At 41.1% G+C, this 20,136-nt stretch overlaps 1 protein-coding gene across 3 annotated transcripts in view; it reads right to left on the bottom strand.

The window, feature by feature from the left end:
* UBE4B (ubiquitination factor E4B) overlaps window positions 1-20,136 on the bottom strand; it is a 114,550-nt gene that overhangs the window by 75,915 nt on the left and 18,499 nt on the right. For all 3 annotated transcript variants that reach the window (XM_069479322.1, XM_069479323.1, XM_069479321.1), the window contains one exon: window positions 5,518-5,704. In XM_069479322.1, coding sequence (XP_069335423.1) covers window positions 5,518-5,704 — 187 coding nt within the window. The remainder of the gene's footprint in view (window positions 1-5,517; window positions 5,705-20,136) is intronic.

The raw sequence follows: 20,136 nt of genomic DNA, 5'->3' as shown, positions 1-20,136 counted from the left end.
AGATAAAAAAGCAAATAAAGAGAGAATATTCCTACGTGGAAGTAAGGTTTTTGCAGATGTAAGCAGGTTAAGATGAGGTCATAGTAGATTAGGGAAGCCCTGAACCTAATGACTGGTGTCCTGACAAGAAAAGGGACATTTGGACACAGACATACGAAGAGGGAAGATGGCCATGTGCAGATGAAAGCAGAGACTGGAGTTATGCCGCCATAAACCGAGAAATGTCAGGGACTGCCAGCAACCACCAGAAGATGGGAAGAGGCAAGAAGGCTTCTCCGTTAGAGCGTTGGAGGGAGCACAGCCCTGCCAATACCTCGACTTCGAAGTTCTAGCCTCCAGAACTGTGAGAAGATAAATTTCTGTTATATGAAGCCATCAAGTTTGTGAAACCTTGTTACAGCAGCCCTGGGAAACTAATACAGAAGCAGATAAGATCCTAAGAAGCTAGGACTACATAGATGGGAGAAGTAACTTGCAGGACCCCTACCGCTCCCCGATCCTTGCTTTAGCTACTTGCAACTGAAAGCATCAACTACAAAGGCTGTCAGTGACTGCCAAGTCACTCCTGGATGATCGACTCCTTACCACGGGTGGCAGCCCATCCAGTACTTATTCCTGTTAGAAAGTACTTGATTCAGGAATAAAAATCTCTCACGCACACTCAGTGGATAATACATCTACCCACTGGCCCTATGTCTAACTTCTAGGACCACAGAAAGCAATACAAGCCATTATCTTCTTCATTACAACTTTTCACATTTTTTAATGGACAGCTATCACATTTTCTTGAAATTTCTTTAAGCTATAAATGCCCATGTTATTTCGGCCATTGTCTCTTGTGATTCATTTATTAATTCAACACATCTTTATTAGGTGCCTACCATGTCCCAGACCCTGCTGAAGGCACTGGGACACAGCAGTGAACAAAATGGACACAAGCCCCTGCCCACATGGAGCTTACACTCTAGCAGTGGAGGCAGATAAAACAGGATATACAAGTAATATACACACCATTATCAGGCGGCAGTAAGAGCTGGAAGAAAAAGTATCTACGTCAGATAGAGGCTGCAATTTTAGACAGGGGGTGCCAAAGAAGGTCTTATCGAGAAAGTGACACAAATAAACACCTGAAGTGTGGGCAAAAAAGCCAAGTGGATTTCTAGGGCATGTGCATTCTAGGCAAAGGACCAGCAAATGTAAAGGCCCCCAATTAGGATCATGCCTGGGATGCTCCAGGAACAGCAGGGAACAGCAGTTACCTGGTGCAGAGGGAGCAAGAAGAGCAGTGAGAGAAGAGTCCCAAGACACAACAGCGCCAGCTCACAAGTGGCCCTGGGTCACGGTGGGGACTTTGCCTTTCATTCTGAGTGAGGGAGGGAGCCAGTGGAGGGTTGCGAACAGAGAATTGATGTGATCTTTCTTATGAGGGAGTTTGTTGTCTGTTTTCTTAAACTTGTTTATTTAATAAATTACAAACATTTGTTTCTCCAACCTGCCAAAGCATGGTGAGTAATATCCACCTGTTTGTGACTATGAATAATGGTGATTATGTGAGAAACATAATCAGACTACATAGCACAGAGGGCCACTGGCAGGAATTAGCCATCTAGAGAGCTGCCCGTGGCTTCCTGTTCATTTGTGATAAGAGGATAATGTGCTTGTTGTTGTATGATGCTGTACTTCTGCGTGAGTGGGACTCCTCTGGCTCTACACTGAAGCGAGCCAAGGGTGGGTGTGGAGAAACCAGTTAGGACAGTAATCCAGGTGAGGGATGCTGGTACCTTGGACCTGGTACAAGGTGGAGGTAATGAGAAGAGGTGACAAGACCCTGGTCTACTTCTAGTTTGCAGACATGTCTAGAGCAGGGCTAAGCAAGCTCCAGCCCACCAGCCAATGCTGTCCTGCTACCTATTTTTGTAAGCAAAGTTTCATTGGAACACAGTCACACTCATTTACATATGGTCTATGGCTGCTTTTGTGCTACACGGGCAGAGATGAAGAATTGCGACCTTATGGTCTTTTACAGTGTTTGCCAACCCCCAATGTAGAATATGAGATAAAAAGAAGAGGTAAGGCCGGGCTCGGTGGCTCACGCCTGTAATCCTAGCACTCTGAGAGGCAGAGGCGGGTAGATCGTTTGAGCTCAGGAGTTCGAGACCAGCCTGAGCAAGAGCGAGACCCCTGTCTCTACTAAAAATAGAAAGAAATTACATGGACAACTAAAAATATATACAGAAAAAATTGGCCAGGCATGGTGGCGCATGCCTGTAGTCCCAGCTACTGGGGAGGCTGAGACAGGAGGATTGCTTGAGCCCAGGAGTTTGAGGTTGCTGTGAGCGAGGCTGACGCCACGGCACTCTAGCCTGGGCAACAGAGTGAGACTCTATCTCAAAAAAAAAAAAAAAAAAGAAGAGGTAATGTTTTAGGGTTAAGCAACTAGAAAAGGTGAGTTATCATTTATTAACATGCAGTTCTAGGAGAAGAGAAGATGTGAAGAAATATCAAAGATTTTGATTTTGGACAAGTTAAATGTGAGACGTTCATTAGACTTCCAAGTAGAGATGTCAAGCAGATCATTAGCTGTGTGAGTCTGAGGACCAAGGAACAGGTCTGAGCTGCAGATATATACTTAGGAATTATCAGATTAGAGATGGTAATTAAAGCCAGGAAATCAGAGGAAGTCAGTAAGAAAATAAACGTAGATGGAGAGGACAAGAGATTCAGTATTGAGCCCTGGCATCCTAACATTTCCAAGTCAGAGAAATGAAAAGGAACCATGCAAAGAAGTAAGAGGGAACATATAGGACACGATGAAAAACCAGGGGAATATGGTGTTCCGGAAGCCAAAAGAAAGAAGTATTTCAAGAAGAGAGTGAAAGCCACATCAAACAAGGCTGACAGGTCAGAGCAGACGGTGACTCAGAGAAACTGTAAGAGGCCTCGCCTGACTGGGGCTGATTCAGCAGAGGGTGCAAGGACCGAAGAAGGGGACGGAGAGGACAGGCAACTCATCCCAGTTTTGTTGTGAAGTGGTACAGAGACGTAGGGTGGAAGCTGACAGGGAAAGGAGATCAAGAGAGTTCCTTTTTTTTCAATTCCCATGATGGGAAAATAAGAGCATGTGTATAGGCTGTTAAAAAAATCCACTTGAGATGGAGAATCTGATGAAGCAGGAAAGAGAAGGGGTGAAGGCTCTGAGCAGGTGAGAGGAGATAGGATCTGGGGTCCAGGCTGCGACAGGGATGGGACAGCTCGTGCATAGCAAGAACGGGGCAAATGTATGGGTAGGTAGTTGCATGTGACGACTGGAGCTTATGGAGCTTCCCTTTTGCCTGTGCGTGTTTTCTCAATGAAATAGGAAGTACGGCCATCGGCTGAGAGAGTGTGCATGGAGAACGAGGGTTGTACTTTGGAGGAGAAGGTATGAAATTGATCAGAAGAGAGAGTGGGCCGGGCGCGGTGGCTCACGCCTGTAATCCTAGCACTCTGGGAGGCCGAGGTGGGCGGATCGTTTGAGCTCAGGAGTTCGAGATCAGCCTGAGCAAGAGCGAGACCCCGTCTCTACTAAAAATAGAAAGAAATTATATGGACAGCTAAAAATGTATATAGAAAAAATTAGCCGGGCATGGTGGTGCATGCCTGTAGTCCCAGCTACTCGGGAGGCTGAGACAGGAGGATCGCTTGAGCTCAGGAGTTTGAGGTTGCTGTGAGCTAGGCTGACGCCATGGCACTCACTCTAGCCTAGGCAACAGAGTGAGACTCTGTCTCAAAATGAAAAAAAAATTTTTTTTTTATAAAAATAATAAAAAAATAAAATAAAAAGAAGAGAGAGTGAACTAGGAAACATGGTATAATTGGCTGCCAGTATTAAGGGTGCACTTGAGTTTGTGATCATGAATTTGAAATAAGACAAACAACATGGTTCTGAGTTTTTCTCTAACCTTGTTCCAGTGCATGAGACAAACAGTAGGTGGAGAATGAGATTCAATCAGGATCATGGTTTAACCAGACAAGTAAGACCAAGTGAGAGAGAGGCTCTCCCCTAAACAAATTCCAGCATTCTGCATATGACCTGATCATGGTTAGACAGAGGGCACTGTTGTTAGCGCTGTTTCCAAAGGAAAGATAAAATCACAATTGGAATCTTGAACCCTCCAATCCTATCAGGAGACCAGACCAGCTTCTTAGAGATGTACAGAGGAGGTATTTGAGGCAAAGCCATTCTTTATTAATTCAAGTTTTGGCCTGAACCTCTCTCTTCTATAATTAATAGAATTAGGTATTTATATATAAATGAGGAGTCCACATGGATGCCTAACAAGAGTTATAGTAACAGAAACTCTGCAAATACTTTTAATTGACAAATAGTCCTAGATCAAGAAGACAGACTATCTGAAAGGCTGACTATTAACTTCTTAGATGATATTATTATCAAGTCAGGTCTCTTAGCACCTACTTTTACATAATTGGAGGCTTAAGTAATTATAAAATAATTATAATAATTATAATGACAATATTGATAGAAAAGTTTCACTTAGAAAAAAGATACTTTCAAATATAAATATGAATTAATATCATCATTTCCCAACAAAGACAGTCCTAGATATTAACCATGAGCTCGTTTATTACAAAGAAATAAACCCTTACCATAATTAAATAGCTGTCAATGAGATAGTTATAAAACATCACATCACGTAAAGTTTTATACCTTGAAAATTTAGAGAAAAAGTTCTATGCCAATGTAGAATGAAAACAAGGAAATCCATAATTAGAGGCTTGTCATTTTGGCCATTATTTCAATCTTGCATTTTTAGATTATTTTATCTTAAAAGAAAAGCATAAACCAAATTCATAAAATCAGCAGAACCAAGTAAGTCTTAACCACCTTATCATCAGAGATAAGACCTGAGCCTGTCTGAAAAAAAAAGATAAAAGTTATGGAAAAAAAAACCCATTAGTGGCCGGGCGCGGTGGCTCACGCCTGTAATCCTAGCACTCTGGGAGGCCGAGGTGGGCGGATCGTTTGAGCTCAGGAGTTCGAGACCAGCCTGAGCAAGAGCGAGACCCCACCTCTACTAAAAAAATAGAAAGAAATTATATGGACAGCTAAAAATATATATAGAAAAAAAAAATTAGCCGGGCATGGTGGCGCATGCCTGTAGTCCCAGCTACTCGGGAGGCTGAGACAGGAGGATCGCTTGAGCTCAGGAGTTTGAGGTTGCTGTGAGCTAGGCTGACGCCACGGCACTCACTCTAGCCTGGGCAACAGAGTGAGACTCTGTCTCAAAAAAAAAAAAAAAAAAAAAAAAAAAACCCATTAGTTTTAACAGATCATAATCAAAATGAATAGACAATAACAAAATACACTGCAGTGTCTTTAACTTTAAACTGCTTCAGGATTTTAAAAAGTTAGGTCCACTTAATTTTATTCTGTTACAGAAAAAATCACAACCATCAGCTTAACAGAAAGCTGAGCTAAGAATTACAAACAATCCCAGGTATGAAGGTAAGGCTTACCTGATGCACCTATAGGGGAGGTAGCTGGGGTCATGCTGTGGACATTGAGACCAAGACTCTGCGAAGGGCCAGGGGCTGATGCTGCGATAGGAGGCCCCGGAGGGTTCTCCCTCTGGGGAGAGGTGAGTGGGGTGGTTGGCTGGGAGGTCTGTCCACCAGCAAGTCGTGCAAGGCGCCTCCGTCGAATCTGCACCATCAGAGAGAAAAGGACACTCTGTAACTAAACAGCAGAAATGCAGTTCTGCCCAGGAATGACAACATTACTGATAACCATCAATAACCACACCGGAGCTTAACAACTAAATATGCCTGGAGAAAAAGTACTCATTTGAGAGAATAATTCACTGTACCAGTTTTCTTACAAGCCATCACCTCACTTTTTGAAAGCCGTGTCTCTTAACTGCCTTACCATCTCTGTTTATACCACCTCTTTGACTGATATTGTGAATTTACAGTGAGCATATTACACTTTTAAATACACTAAAGCTTATTATTTTAATAAGATAATATAACTTGGTCATTTTAAATAGGTAGGATTTTAAATAAATAGCCGATTTAATTCACTAAAACAATGAGAGAAAGAAACAAAAGTTACATGAAGATACAAATTTTACCATCACTTTCAGGAGCAAAATTATTAATTGTGTTTTTTTTTACTTGATTGCAATAAAACTAGAATCTATCACTTCTTCCTCCTAAACTCCAGAGTTATTATCATGTGAATATAAATATGTACCACAAAATCCCAATGGATCATAGAAATGTTTTCCTTACATTTTCATAATCACTAATTCATAACTAGTCAATAAACTCTCATTGACCACCTGCTGTCGCAGGCTGTGAGGACACACAACAGTTACGAGAAGGCTGCTGGCCCTAGGTAGGCATCAGAGAAGAAAGCCACATGAACTAAGAGTCTGCCATTCTAACACTGCTCCTTTACGCATTCTCAGGTAAGAACATTCTGATTCTTGATCCCAAAGTTCAGAAGCCCCTCCCCATACTCCTCTGCAAATATATTTATCAATGTACTTACACAAAAGCCTAAAGCCGTTTGCCTGGTTATCTGTCTACTTAATTAGATTAAATCCCTTGAAGGAAAGATTGGGTCTTATTTTATTTACTTAATAAACACATATGTAGCACTTACTATCTTCTAGCACTGTTCTAAGCACTTTACGAATATTTACCTATTTAATCCTCACAACACCCCATTGAGAGAGGTACCTACGCCCATTTTATATATGAGCAAACTGAGGCACAGAGAGGTTAGATACACTGCCTAACTAGTAAGTGGTAGAGCTGGAATTTGAACCGTGCAGTGTGGCTCTAGGTCTATGCTCTCATCACGACACCAACAGTCTAGGGATCTCTTGGGTTCTCCGAGACCCTTTCAGAGGGTCTGTGAGGCCAAAACTATTTTTATAACAATATTAACACATTTGCCTTTTTCATTCTCATTCTTTTACAAACGTCCCGTGGAGTTTTCCAGAGTATACACGACATGTAATTCTCCAGCAGACTCAATACCCAAGTTAATAGGAGACTCCAGCTGAATTCTATTAATTCAGACATTCAAAAGACTGGCAAAAGTGAAAACAATGTCACTCTTCTCACTAAATTTGTTTTGGAAAATATAGTTATTTTTAATGTTATTTATGTTATATTGAATGGTTTTATTATTATAAAAATTAATAAATATTAAACTTCTGGTTTTTTGTTTCTAATACACTAAAGATCAGTAGAGATAACCAGTCAACACAAACGCTCTCTGGGATCCTGAGCTTCGTCAGACATCTATTTGACATACTCTATTTTACAGGAGCGTAAAGGAGACTTCTGAGGACCATGTCACCAGGCTGCCTGTCTCACGTGTCCTTATGCCCCAGAAGTCCAGTGCAGCACCTGGTCTGTAACAGACAGCCCTTGCTGACCTGTGCTGGACAGAGAAGGGAGAACGCAAAGGTCATCACAAGTCACTCAAGGGAGGGCTGGTAATGGGATGAAAAAACCCACTGAAGGAAACCAAAGAAGAAATTCTCTCAGGAATACTTAACTTGGGGTGGGGAATGGGGGAAAGTGGACCAGAAACTCCCACACTCAACCTGCTCACAACCCAGTTACTCAAGCCAGAGGCCCAGGATCCACGTTCATTTCTTCTTCCTAGCCCCTCACCCTCCTCAAACAGGACCAATTTATCACCAGGTCCTGTTACTGCTACCTGAGCGCACCCTCTCCTCTTAGCCCCTCTGCCAGGACCCTACCCAGGCCATCATCCTCAGCAGGGCCAATGCAGATCTTTCTAATGGATCTACCTACCTGTGTTCCTTCTGGCCTGGTAAAGCAAAGGCCTCAAACTCCTGTCTTAAAACACGAAAGGTTTTGGATTTCCGAAATGCAAATCAAAATAACAAAGAGATACCACCTCACACCCATTAGGATGGATACTATTAAAAAAAAAAAGAAAAGAAAAGAGAAGACCCAGAAAATAGCAAGGGTTGGGAACGATGTGGAGAAAATGGAACCTTTGTACATGACTGGTGGAAATGTAAAATGGTATAGCCACTGTGGAAAACAGTATGGCAGTTCCTCAAAAAATTGAAAATAAAATTACTGTATGAGCCAGATATTTTGCTTGGGTATACAGCCAAAAGAACTGAAAGCAGGGACTCAAAGAGAGTTTTCTTTTTAAGAGATGGGGTCTCACTCTGTTGCCCAGACTAGGGTACATTGGCGCAATCATAGCTCACTGCAGCCTCAAACTCCTGGGCTTATGAGAAAGTGCTCCTCTCGCCTCAGCCCCCCGAGTAGCTGAGTCTACAGGCGCACACCACCACATCCAGCCAATTTTTTTTGATAGGGACAGGGTCTCACTATGTTGCCCAGGCTGGTCTTGAGGCAGGAGGCTTCAAGTAAGCCTCCTCAAAAAGGTATTTTTAATATATCTGTGTTCATAGCAGTATTATTCACAAGAATGAAAAGGTGGACGCATCCTAAGTGTCCATCAATGGATGAATAGATAAACAAAATAGGGTACAGACTTACAATGGTATATTATTCAGACTTAAAAAGTAAGGAAATGCTGACACATGCTACAAGATGGATGAACCTTGAGGACATTATGCTAAATGAAATAAGCCAGTCACAAAATACTGTATGATTCCACTTATATGAGGCACTTAGAGTAGGCAAAATCAAAGACAGAAAGTAGAACCGTGGTTTCTGGAGCAGCGGGGAAGGAGGAGTGGGGAGTTCTTGCTCGATGGGGACAAGTTTCAGTTTTGCCAGATGAAAAAGAGTTCAGGAGATGGACGGTGGTGATGGTTGCACAACAGTGTGAATGTACTTAACGCCAACGGGCTGCATGCTTAAAAATGGTTAAAATGGTAGCTCTTATGTTATATACATTTTACCACAATTAAAAAAACATAAGTTTTAGATTTCTGACTCAGTTATAACACTGTCAATGGCTAAAGCCACCCCTTTAGCAGGTGCTAATCAAAGGAACTCTGGAGAAGTAAGTGGGCTCCAGAAGACCACAGGGTAAACAGTAAAGCCAGTTAGCAGAAAGGTATGGAGTTTCAGGCTGAAACATTATAAGAATAAAATCTTACCCTATCTGCTTGTCTGAACATTGACAATCGAGTATCTGCTTATATGAAAATTGAAACTTGTCATTTTCTGTTCTGTATTTAGTAACCAAGAAAGTGTCCAAAAAAGTGCAAAGCTGTAAATAAGAAATACCTTGGAAACATTCTAGACTCAAAGGCAATGTTTTCTTTTGTAAAATATAACTTTAGGCCCAAAGGATCACATCCTAATTGGATGTCATAAATAACTGTAATCAAATTGAGGGCCTTAGCTCCTAACAATTCACAAACTGCCTGTTTTCTTTGTTAGGTGCTCAAAATTTATTTCTGAGTCGTCTCCTTCTGGCCAGAGGAAAAACAAAACGGTAATTTTCCCAACATTTTAATATCTCTGAAATCTACGTGTACCTTCAAGTCAGATTTATGACTAATTATAGTTATGTCTCTTGTAATCACTGTCAGCAAGGAAGACAGAGTCTGGTATCAAAACCTTCACAGTGGGTACAAGGGGCTTGGCAGAAAATCCTGGAGATAACAGAAGGACAAACTATTCTATTCCCCTAGAAACCAAACTACCAGGGAAAGGGGAAGAGGGAGGTGGCCTATCAGATGTAGTTACCAACAATTCCCCAACAGCCCCAAAATTAGAAGCAGCAAGCATTAGAGACCACCACCAATGGCTTTGTTCTTTGTCAAACGTCCCACATCACCAACTCTCTTGATGGCACAAATGATACTAAGTGAAGAAGCCCAACCATTGACAACCCCAAGACCAAAGCCAGATGAGTCAGTCAGACTCTGAATATTGACCTGTAGGAATATCCTAACCACTTTATTTTGCTGATATTTTCCTTTTTATTTATGAAAATATCATTAATATACAATTTTAAAAATCTAAGTGTTGAATAAAATCCCAAGTTATAAGAAAGCATGTTATATTTCCCCTACAATCCAACCACCACACAGTAATCACAGTAATTCTTTAAAAACACAAGGCACTCTCCCCTGCTTATACCCTTCAGTGGCTTCCCACGGGACTTGGAATAAAAACCACGTCCTCACCAAGAGCCACTGGCTGCCTCTCCAGGCTCACGTGCTCCATGCCAGGCTATAGCACTGGCCCTCTGACAATTCCTAGAACATCTTAAACTCTGTCTTATCTCTGGCCACTTGCAATTCCTTACTTAGCCTAGGAGCATTTTCTCTAATTCTTGGCATGGCCAGTTCTTTCTCTTCTAGTCTCAGCTTACACGTCACCTCCTCCTGAAGGGCTTCCCTGATCACCGTATCTAACACAGCCCTCACCTCCCACCATATTTTATATTATAGCCCCCATTCACATCTTTCAAGTACTTTTCATGGGCTGCAAATATCATATCCATTTTTTTTTTTTTTTTTTTGAGACAGAGTCTCACTCCGTTACCCGGCCTACAGTGCCATGGCATCAGCCCAGCTCACAGCAACCTCAAACTCCTGGGCTTAAGCGATCCTACTGCCTCAGCCTCCCGAGTAGCTGGGACTACAGGCATGCGCCACCATGCCCAGCTAATTTTTTTCTATATATATTTAGTTATCTGGTTAATTTCTTTCTATTTTTTAGTAGAGACAGGGTCTCACTCTTGCTCAGGCTGGTCTCGAACTCCTGACCTCGGGCGATCTTCCCGCCTCGGCCTCCCAGAGTGCTAGGATTACAGGCGTGAGCCACCACGCCCGGCCCATATCCATTTCTTATGTACTGTCCTACTTATTATCTGCTTCCTCAGTAGAATGAAAGCTCCAAGAGAAAACCAGATCTATCTTGTTCACCACTGTACCACCAACATTGAGCACCATGCCTAGCACAGAAGAGCTCTGTACATATTGACTGATAGGAGAAATTAATAAATGGAGTCGGGGAAGATAAAGTATTGAAGTCACACACAAGAATGTTTAATTGAATAGTCAAAGACCAGACAGTGTTTCAGACGACTGATATTGACCCCTCTTCAGATGTTCATTCATTCAACAAACATTCATCAAGTACAATGTGAGAGCACCACAGTAAATAGTTCCTGCTCTAATGGAGCTCCCATTCTAGTGGAAGCCAAAAGGACATTAGTCAAATGAACAACAGAAATGATGCCAAGTGGTTATGAGTGCCACTAAGGAAAATGAAGTAGGGGACAGATACCCGGACATGCTAGGAGGAGGGCACTACCATTTTTATATAAGGTGGATGGAAATGCCTTTCTGAAAACACCCGAAGGAAAAGGGGAAGCAAGCCAGGTAGGCATGTGGGCATGTGGGTGTGTGGGTGTGTGGTCGCAATGTTTGGCATGTTCAAGGTCAGCAAGACCAGTGTGGCTGGAGCAGATTGAGCAAGGGAGAAAAATAGCAGATGATGAGATCAGAGGCAGGAAGACTGCAGGGGCCTCAAAGGCCCTGTAAGAACATTGAAACCACCAGGGGGTGTCATTTAAAAAAACAAACAAACAAACTCACACCTATAATCCCAGCACTTTGGAAGGCCCAGGTGTAAGGATCCCTTGAACCCAGGAGTTTGAGGTTGCAGTGAGCTATGATGACACCACTGCACTCTACGCAGGGCGACTGAGTGAGACTCTGTCTCAGAAAGAATAATAATAATAAAATAAAATAAAATAAATTTTTAAGAACAAAAATTAAGAAAAACTAAACTATAACATTAGTTCAGATAACGGTTATCCTTGGTGGGTGGGGGTAGGGGTACAAAGAAGAAGACTGGGAGAGGCATAAGTGAGCTTCTAGGGGTCTGATAACGGTCTTATTATTCTTTTTATACTGGATGCTAGTTCACAGGTATATCCCTCTGAAAATTCACTGGGTTGTATACTTACAACTATGGGTAATAAGTTCATAACTTATATGTTAAATATAGTCTTTTGGATGTTTCAAATAGGATATAATTTTTAAAATTTAATCCTACCAAAAAGCCCACTGAAAATGCCCCATTCTTTACGAGGATTCTTTTTTTTTTTCAGAGACGGAGTGTCACTCTGTTGCCAGTCTGGAGTGCAGTAGCATGGTCATAGCTCACTGCAGCCTCGAACTGGGCTCAAGAGATCCTCCTGTCTCAGCCACTCAGTAGCTGGGATTATAGGTGAGAGCCACCATGCCCAACTCTTTATAAGGACTTGATAATTTTTTTAATTTAGTGTAAAACTAAAATATCTTATACAAATACTGTATTGACTACCTGATATTGAAATTAAGAAGGGACAGTATTTTAATTTTTTAAAATATGTTTGTGTACACATTCCAATGCAACAGAACGCCTGGTGAAAAGAGATTGTAAATTTTCACAGGAACCAGCATTTGAGGATTCACTTGAAATACTGAGTTTCATTATCTTAGAGGCAATTAAACTTAGGAGTTGATGCTTGATTTCAAATTCAAATTCAGCCTTTACTACTTACTACCTAGTGGGCTCCAGATAAGTCACTTATCCTCTGTACTTCAGTTTCTGCACAATGTACATCTATTCATCACATATCTGTATAATGGAGATTAAAAAAATACCTTCCTCACAGAGCTGTGAGAAAACCACCCTTGTCCACCTTGTCCCCTTGCACACTTTTGCTCCACGGCTCTGATCTGCCCCATTACATATGTAACATATTTACTTGTGTATTGCTTAGTCACCAGCCCCTACTCTAAGTCTCTCTCTTTTTTTTTTTTGTTTGCGACAGGGTCTGGCTCTGCTGCCCGGGCTAGAGCGCCATGGCGTTAGCCTAGCTCACAGCAACCTCAAACTCCTGGGCTCAAGCAATCCTTCTGCCTCAGCCTCCTGAGTAGCTGGAACTACAGGCATGCGCCACCATGCCCGGCTAATTTTTTCTATATAGATTTTTAGTTGTCCGGATAATTTCTATTTTTAGCAGAGACGGGGGTCCCACTCTTGCTCAGGCTGGTCTCGAACTCCTGAGCTCAAGAGATTCTCCTGCCTCGGCCTCCCAGAGTGCTAGGATTACAGGCGTGAGCCACCACATCTGGCCCCCTACTCTAAGCTTCTTAAGGGCAAGGACTTTTCTCAGTTTGTTTCTCTGATGTATCTATCACCAGCACCTAGAACAGTGTTTGGCACATTGCTGAATAAATGAAAAATACTAAAAAAATGCACTGCACATAAAATTTACTATTTATTAGTTGATATTATCATTACCTTTGAAAGAGCACACCAAGTATTCTTAGAAAAAATATAAAGTCACCTTAAACCTGAATGCCACGTTTGGCCTGAGATGTTAAATTCGGATGTTCTATTCAGTGATGTAAACAGAGAATAAATGTCCTGACTCACTGCAATATGGGCTTGAAGGAAGGAAGTTTTCCAAGACTACAGATTTCCACTGAGCTGATATTCCCCAGTCCTTATCCTCCCCACTCCACAAATACAGGTTAAAGAAAAAAATAAAAGTTGAACAATCAAGACTTTGGGAAGTATATTGTAGACTATTAAGCAGGGAGGAGGAGTCAAGGGACAGAATTAGGTCCATGCGTGACATGAAATGGCCATGGTAGAACCATGATTGGTAGAACGTGTCCTGCCCATCTTAGATATGCACTGGAAAGAGAACAAAGAGTGATAAATGGGTCAGGGCCCTGGACTGCTCACAGCAGCGCTCTCAGTAGAGGACAACGGCCTTCAGTGGACTGACTTCTATCTACAATGGTGGTAGCTTTGAACTGGTTTAGCAACCTGAGGGCCTGGAAATATCTGGACAGGAAACTCTCAAGAGAATAAATGGCTTTGTGCAATCGCAGGTAGAAAGGCTATCTAATTAATTTGACTATTAGAGAGATGTGACTTCCCTTTTATCACAAATAGAATATATGAGATACATACTAAAAATAATCTTAATACACCAAAATATTATAAAATATTTTTCTATTTGCTTACTCTACTTTTTTACGTTAAGGACATAGGATTGGTATAATCTCCTTTAAGTTCAACAAAAGTTCTTCTTAAAATAATTTTGTTTTCCCATATGTTACACAGAGAAAAACTAAAACATAAAAGAGGAACTTCCAATTGCTCATTTATGTCCTAAATCACAACTCAAACCCAAACATACTGATTATGAAATCTCTTTCCTAGAGTGTTTCTTGTCTCGTCTGTTTCAGTTCTTATTTCACAAATGACATTAAAAATAGGGCTTTCCCCTAAATTGTTCTCACGGTCCTGATGAACTAAAAATAGACTCAAAACAGTAAGGCCCACTGTGGTGATACCAGGCAGAAGCTAAGACAGGATGGGCCAAACTGTTCCTCTTATATTTAGCAGTTTGTAGGGGAAGAAAAATCAATAAAACATTGTTTTAAGTTTAGTAAACAGTCATTCTACAAAAGGGCCTTACTTTTCTACTAGGAAAAAAAAAAGTAAATTCTAACATACAGAAAACACTTACAAATAGCTCCTCTTTGTGGTGGTCTCCTGGAGATATCTCCTATTTTTATTTTCTTTTTTAATAGCTTGCCACATCTATTAATAAAACTTATAAAAATGCTATGACAATGTCACAATATGCTCAATCTAAACACAATGTATTTTTTAAAAATGCGATCAAATCTGAACATTATCGCTCTGTGATCTAGAATTCTAGTTTCCTTAAAAAATTCACAATTTTAACTCAGAAGCTCCAAAAATCGCCACTGAAATCCCTCTTCCTTTTTGAGATACATATATACACACACATATAATTTATAATATAATATATATATAATTTTTTTTTTAAGAGACAGGGTCTTGATATGTTCGCTGGTCTCAAGCCATCTTCCCACCTCAGCCTCCCAAGTAGCCCGGACTACAGGTGTGCCCCACTCTGCCCAGCTCCCCTCCTACATACATGGGACCAAATATAATTTTAGGAAGGAAAAAGCAAGAAGTGACTTAGATTCTTTTCAAAAATTTTAATCAAACACAAGTAAACATCTCCTTACAGATCTCAATACAATCCTATCACCTCCTCTCCTGCAAAGAGGAATTTAGCACTTGGATAATAAAGTTTTCTAGTTTATGTTGTCACAATGACTATTTCTGGAGGCTACTAGAAACTCTAAGACAAAAGAATAATTTGTAATAATATAATTAACACTTACTCAGAACTTACCATGTACCAGATGCTATTCTAAGGGTTTCACATACAAAAATTTAGTTAATAACCCAAAGAGATCATTGCATTTATTTTCCCATTTTACAGAAGAGGAAACTGAACTCAGAGGTTAAATGACTTGCTCAAGGTCACATAGCTATAAAATAAAAGAGTGGATTTGAACCTAGACCATGTAACTCCAGAATGTACACTCTTAACTACACATCACTGATCTTTACAGCAGAAAATCCCTTCCAGAGTTGTAGTGACTTTTGGGTAGAGGCAGCCTTACTCCTCTCATGGCACAGTGTTTGTCGATTATTGGTTGAATAAATGAATTTATTTATAGAATGCTTAGTATTTCAGATATTGCATTCATCCTCTAATTAACATTAGAATAGTAAACTCCTTCTCTGGTTAGTATATATATTGAAAAAAGAATATTTCCATTTTCTGGTTCAAAGTATACAGAATGCCAATAAATAAAGCAGGAAAAAAATGAATAATCTTGCCAAGAAAATTCAGTCCTTTATTGGAATATTTATTAAAACCTGCTGTGCAACATGTACTGTAGCAGGCACTAAAGATAAACCACCACTCAAGTCATAATCCCCACCCTCAAGGACTTCTAGATCCACCGGGGAAAAAAAAGAAAATGAATGATTATGATTTCAGATATAAGGAGATTAGAGAAGACACAAAGGAGAGCACTGCAACACTGTCTGGGGCATCTGTCACAGCCTCACAGGGAGATTACACACACATACATATGCAGGCAGCTTAGGAATGCTTTATCTTTAAAACAAAATGATACGGTATATTCACTTCAATGTCTCCTGCTTTTAAAATGAGGTATATTTTCACGTTAGGTATATTTTATCACAATCTTTTAAAAATGAATTTAAAAAGCAAGCTGTAAAAGGGCACACACAGTGATTCCATTTATTTTTAAAAAGGATGTATATTTACATTATAATGGATATTATTGGTGCAAATTATACATAAATGCAAAAGGCAATGATACAATAAATTTCCATTTTTTTCTTATCTTTCTTCTTTCACATAATTTCTGAAGAATGAAAACCATTATTACATCCCACTATATCCATAAAACCTGAAAATATTCAGATTAAAGTACAGTTCTGCTCCATAATGTCTTCGTTCCAAGACAAAGGTATGACAGAGTACAGGGTGACAAAATAGCCTCTTTCAGGAACACTACTTATCTATCACCCACGCAAAGGGAAAGAAGCATGGCCAGCCCCACATGGAGCCAGAAGTAACACATTCATTTCTGTTCGCACTTCACTGGCCAAAACTATCACCAGCGGGGTGGGGAAATATACTCTTCTCCTAGGAAGGGGCAGTGACAATATGGGTAATACAGTCTAGTGCAGCAGAGTCTTTTTCCTTCAACACACACCTGGGTGCTAGTGGTCATTTACTAGGGAGCTGCCTCTTTCTCCCTTGCATGCTCCTCCCCTATAACTGCTCTATGTCCTCCCTCTTCAGGTCTTTGCTCAAATATTACCTTTGCAATGAGGCCTTCCCTTCTCACCTCCTATTTCCCATCCACTTTGTGGTTCCCCATACTTTCAAACATTCTGCCCAAACCAACAAATATACATATATGTATGTATACACACACACACACACACACACACACACACACATTTGCATACAGAGAGATATAAAGCAAATATGGCGAAAAATTAACAACTGATAAATCTAGGTGATTCACTTAATCTTTCTGCAGATTTGAAAATTCTCAGAATAAAATGTTGAGGGGAAAACTAGCCCTACCAACATGGCTTGTGTTTCCTCTAACCATGTTCAGCTACACACAGCAGGCACCGAAGTGGATTAGCCAGGGTTGCCAAGAGAGTATGAGGAAGTGAGAAAGAGGCAAGGCCACGAAAGGCGTGTACAAAGGGTGATTATAAAGATGCAGAAAAAGGGAGTCCTGGCAGCATTTGGATTCCCGGTTCCAGGCTCTTCCTGAGACCCAACTATCTTTCTGTCCCTGGATTCAGAAAGAGGACTCCTATATCCTTAAAATAAATCCCAGTTTTTGCTTAAGCTCAATAAGATGTTCTATTACTTACTGTGTGTGTGCATATAAATACTTCAATTCCCCAGAGACGCTATCAGCAATTTGTACATGGAGTATCACTTTGCTTTCTTTCACTACCTTGTATTAGGTTTTCAGGACTCAAATTCACTTACACTAACCGTATATTCATGCCATGACTGAATCATCCCAGAGAATAATTCTGAAAATCTAGCAACAAATGCCTATATGCCTGCTATCCGACTTGTGTTTCTGCTTCGGGACAGGCAGAACAGGCAGGACAGGCGAGGGACAGAAGAGCACTGGCAGAGGTCGGTGGGCTCTGTGGGAACACACACTGCTCAGGGAATGCTGAGCAGGTGATAAGGACAAGTGTGTACAGACATGGTGAGACACAAGGCAAGAAAGACAGGCTGGGACAAGCTCCTGGCAAGCTTCGAATACCATCCTAAGAAACTGAGCTTGTTCATGAAGACAAGGAAGAGGTTTTGAAGATTTAAGCAGGGGAGTTACTGGGTCAGATTTATCTTTTAACACTCTAGCTACTATGTGCAGAGTGGACTGAGGTGGGACACATGCAAGCCTGGGCAATGGGGACGGGGAAGGGACAGCACCAGAGGTAGTGAATGTGTGTGCTCAACAGAACTTGGGCACTGTTTAGAAGTGGGAGGTGAGGAAGAATAGAGTCTGGATTTCAGACTCTCTACATGGATGGTAAAATTCCCTAAAATTGAGAAGAGGAGATTTTAAGAAGATGAGTTATGACTAGATTACCGAGTACAAGGTTAAGAATGCCCAAACCTAAATGCCCTATAGGAAGCTGACAGTTGTTTTATTTACCATCACTATTTTCTTGTTCTAGGAAAGATTTAAAGTGACTAACAAAGAACATATCAAATGTATTTTTAATTTAACTTAATTACCTTAAAATCAAACAGATAAGGAAATTAGGACAGAAGGAAAATGATGGTGGGAAAAATGAGAAAGCCGGGAGTGAGAGCAGAACACCCCACGCATGTACAGCAACACGGCATGTAGCTGGCGACGCTCCCCAGTGTCAGCAGATGTTTAATGCCAAAACAGGCTTCAGAGAAAGCAATTTCAGAGTGGTCCAAATGAAGAAATCCAAGCACCACCTTTGCTGATGTGGCTTGATTTAAGGAGAGATTTTAGAGCATCTGGGGCAGGAGTTCAAAACCTGGGACGATGAAGACCAGAAGGACCTCCAATTTTCTTAAAGAGTTTCAAGGTCTCTTACCCAAAAAAAGATTAAAAACCACTCTACCAGGGAATGGATGGGCTGCACATCCTTCACTCAATCCTCCATAAAAACTTGCTTTGAACAGAACTCCTGATAAGCATTGAGCTGCAGTGAGTTTTAGTGACTCTCTAATAGACACTTTGAAGCAGGGCTGTGCATGTTAAGTCTAGCCGGCTGAGAAGCCACATGCTCTCATTGTCTGCAATGCTGGCATAGCTGTTGGGTCTAGAGCTCAGGCTCAAACTCCCCCAGGTGAAGGGGTTTGGGAGTCATCAGCATGGACATGGTAGTTAACTCCAAGTACCAAGAGTGCAAAATTTGGCAATGTAGTTCACATACTTTTTTTTTCGAGACAGAGTCTCACTTTGTCACCCCGGGTAGAGTACAGTGGCGTGATCATAGCTCACACCAACCTCAAACTCCTGGGCTCAAACGATCCACCCGCCTCGGCCTCCTAGAGTACTAGGATTACAGGCGTGAGCTACCGTGCCCAGAAATAATTTTTCTATTTTTTGTAGAGACAGGTCTCGCTCTTGTTCAGGCTGGTCTCAAACTCCTGAGCTCAAGGGATCTTCCTGCCTTGGCCTTCCAGAGTGCTAGGATTACAGGCGTGAGCTACTGGGCCAGACCTAGTTCACATCCTTATCCCGAGCACTTTGGAACGGAGCATGGACCACAGGTGATGCTAAGCAAGTTTCTGGAGAATAAGTGAATGCCCAAGAACAGGGTATTCAATCAGTCACCTAATACATCTTAACGGTATATTTTAGAATCCCTCCACTGCCTTATTGTTCTGTGGCAGTGAAATGCCCCTTGCCTTGACCATGTCCAAGTGTGTTTTTCTCTGTGTCTGACTTGTGAATCATGTTACAGTTGGCAGGCTCTGCCACATGGGCCCAGGACTCATTTTGAGCATAACTGTGCTAAGTCTTTTTTTTCCCCCAGATCAGTACAATAGATGAGTTACATGCAATGTAAAACAAACTTGTTTTGTGCAATTACAGATATGTGACCAGTTGTCTGTTCCACTCTTCTGATATATCCCTTTTATGCTCCGCTACTAAAGGGTGGATTAGAGTACTATAAATTCTACAAGTAAATGTGCTTTAGGTTTGCATTATGCTTCATTTATGCCTCTCATTTATGGGTCATTGCATTAAGAGGCAAAAATAAAAATAAAAATAGGAAACTAGAAGTAGGAACAAAATCTTGTCCAGAATCTCACCAGGGATTCTAAAATACACAGCAAGATGAACCCCGGCCCCTTGGAAGTCCAGGTGCTTATCCCACACTGCTGTGAGGAATGGCTTATTTTCTGATGACCACATACAGGAACATTTAACAGCCACTAGAACTCCCAGAAAGGTTTTTGTTTTTGTAAAAGTAAATGCAACATATAAACGTTCAGGATTGATTCCAACTTTCTGCAGCCAGCTCCTCTAGGGTCAGGGAGGAAATACAGGCATGTACCGCATAATGACATTTGAGTCAATGATGGACCACCTATACCACAGTGGTCCCTTAAGATTATAATACCTTATTTTTGCTGTACCTTTTAGAAGTTTAGATACACAAATACTCACCATTGTG

The sequence above is a fragment of the Eulemur rufifrons genome, chromosome 8, assembly GCF_041146395.1.
Source record: "Eulemur rufifrons isolate Redbay chromosome 8, OSU_ERuf_1, whole genome shotgun sequence".
Lineage (NCBI taxonomy): Eukaryota > Metazoa > Chordata > Mammalia > Primates > Lemuridae > Eulemur > Eulemur rufifrons.
This window is presented reverse-complemented; position numbering and strand designations above follow the sequence as displayed.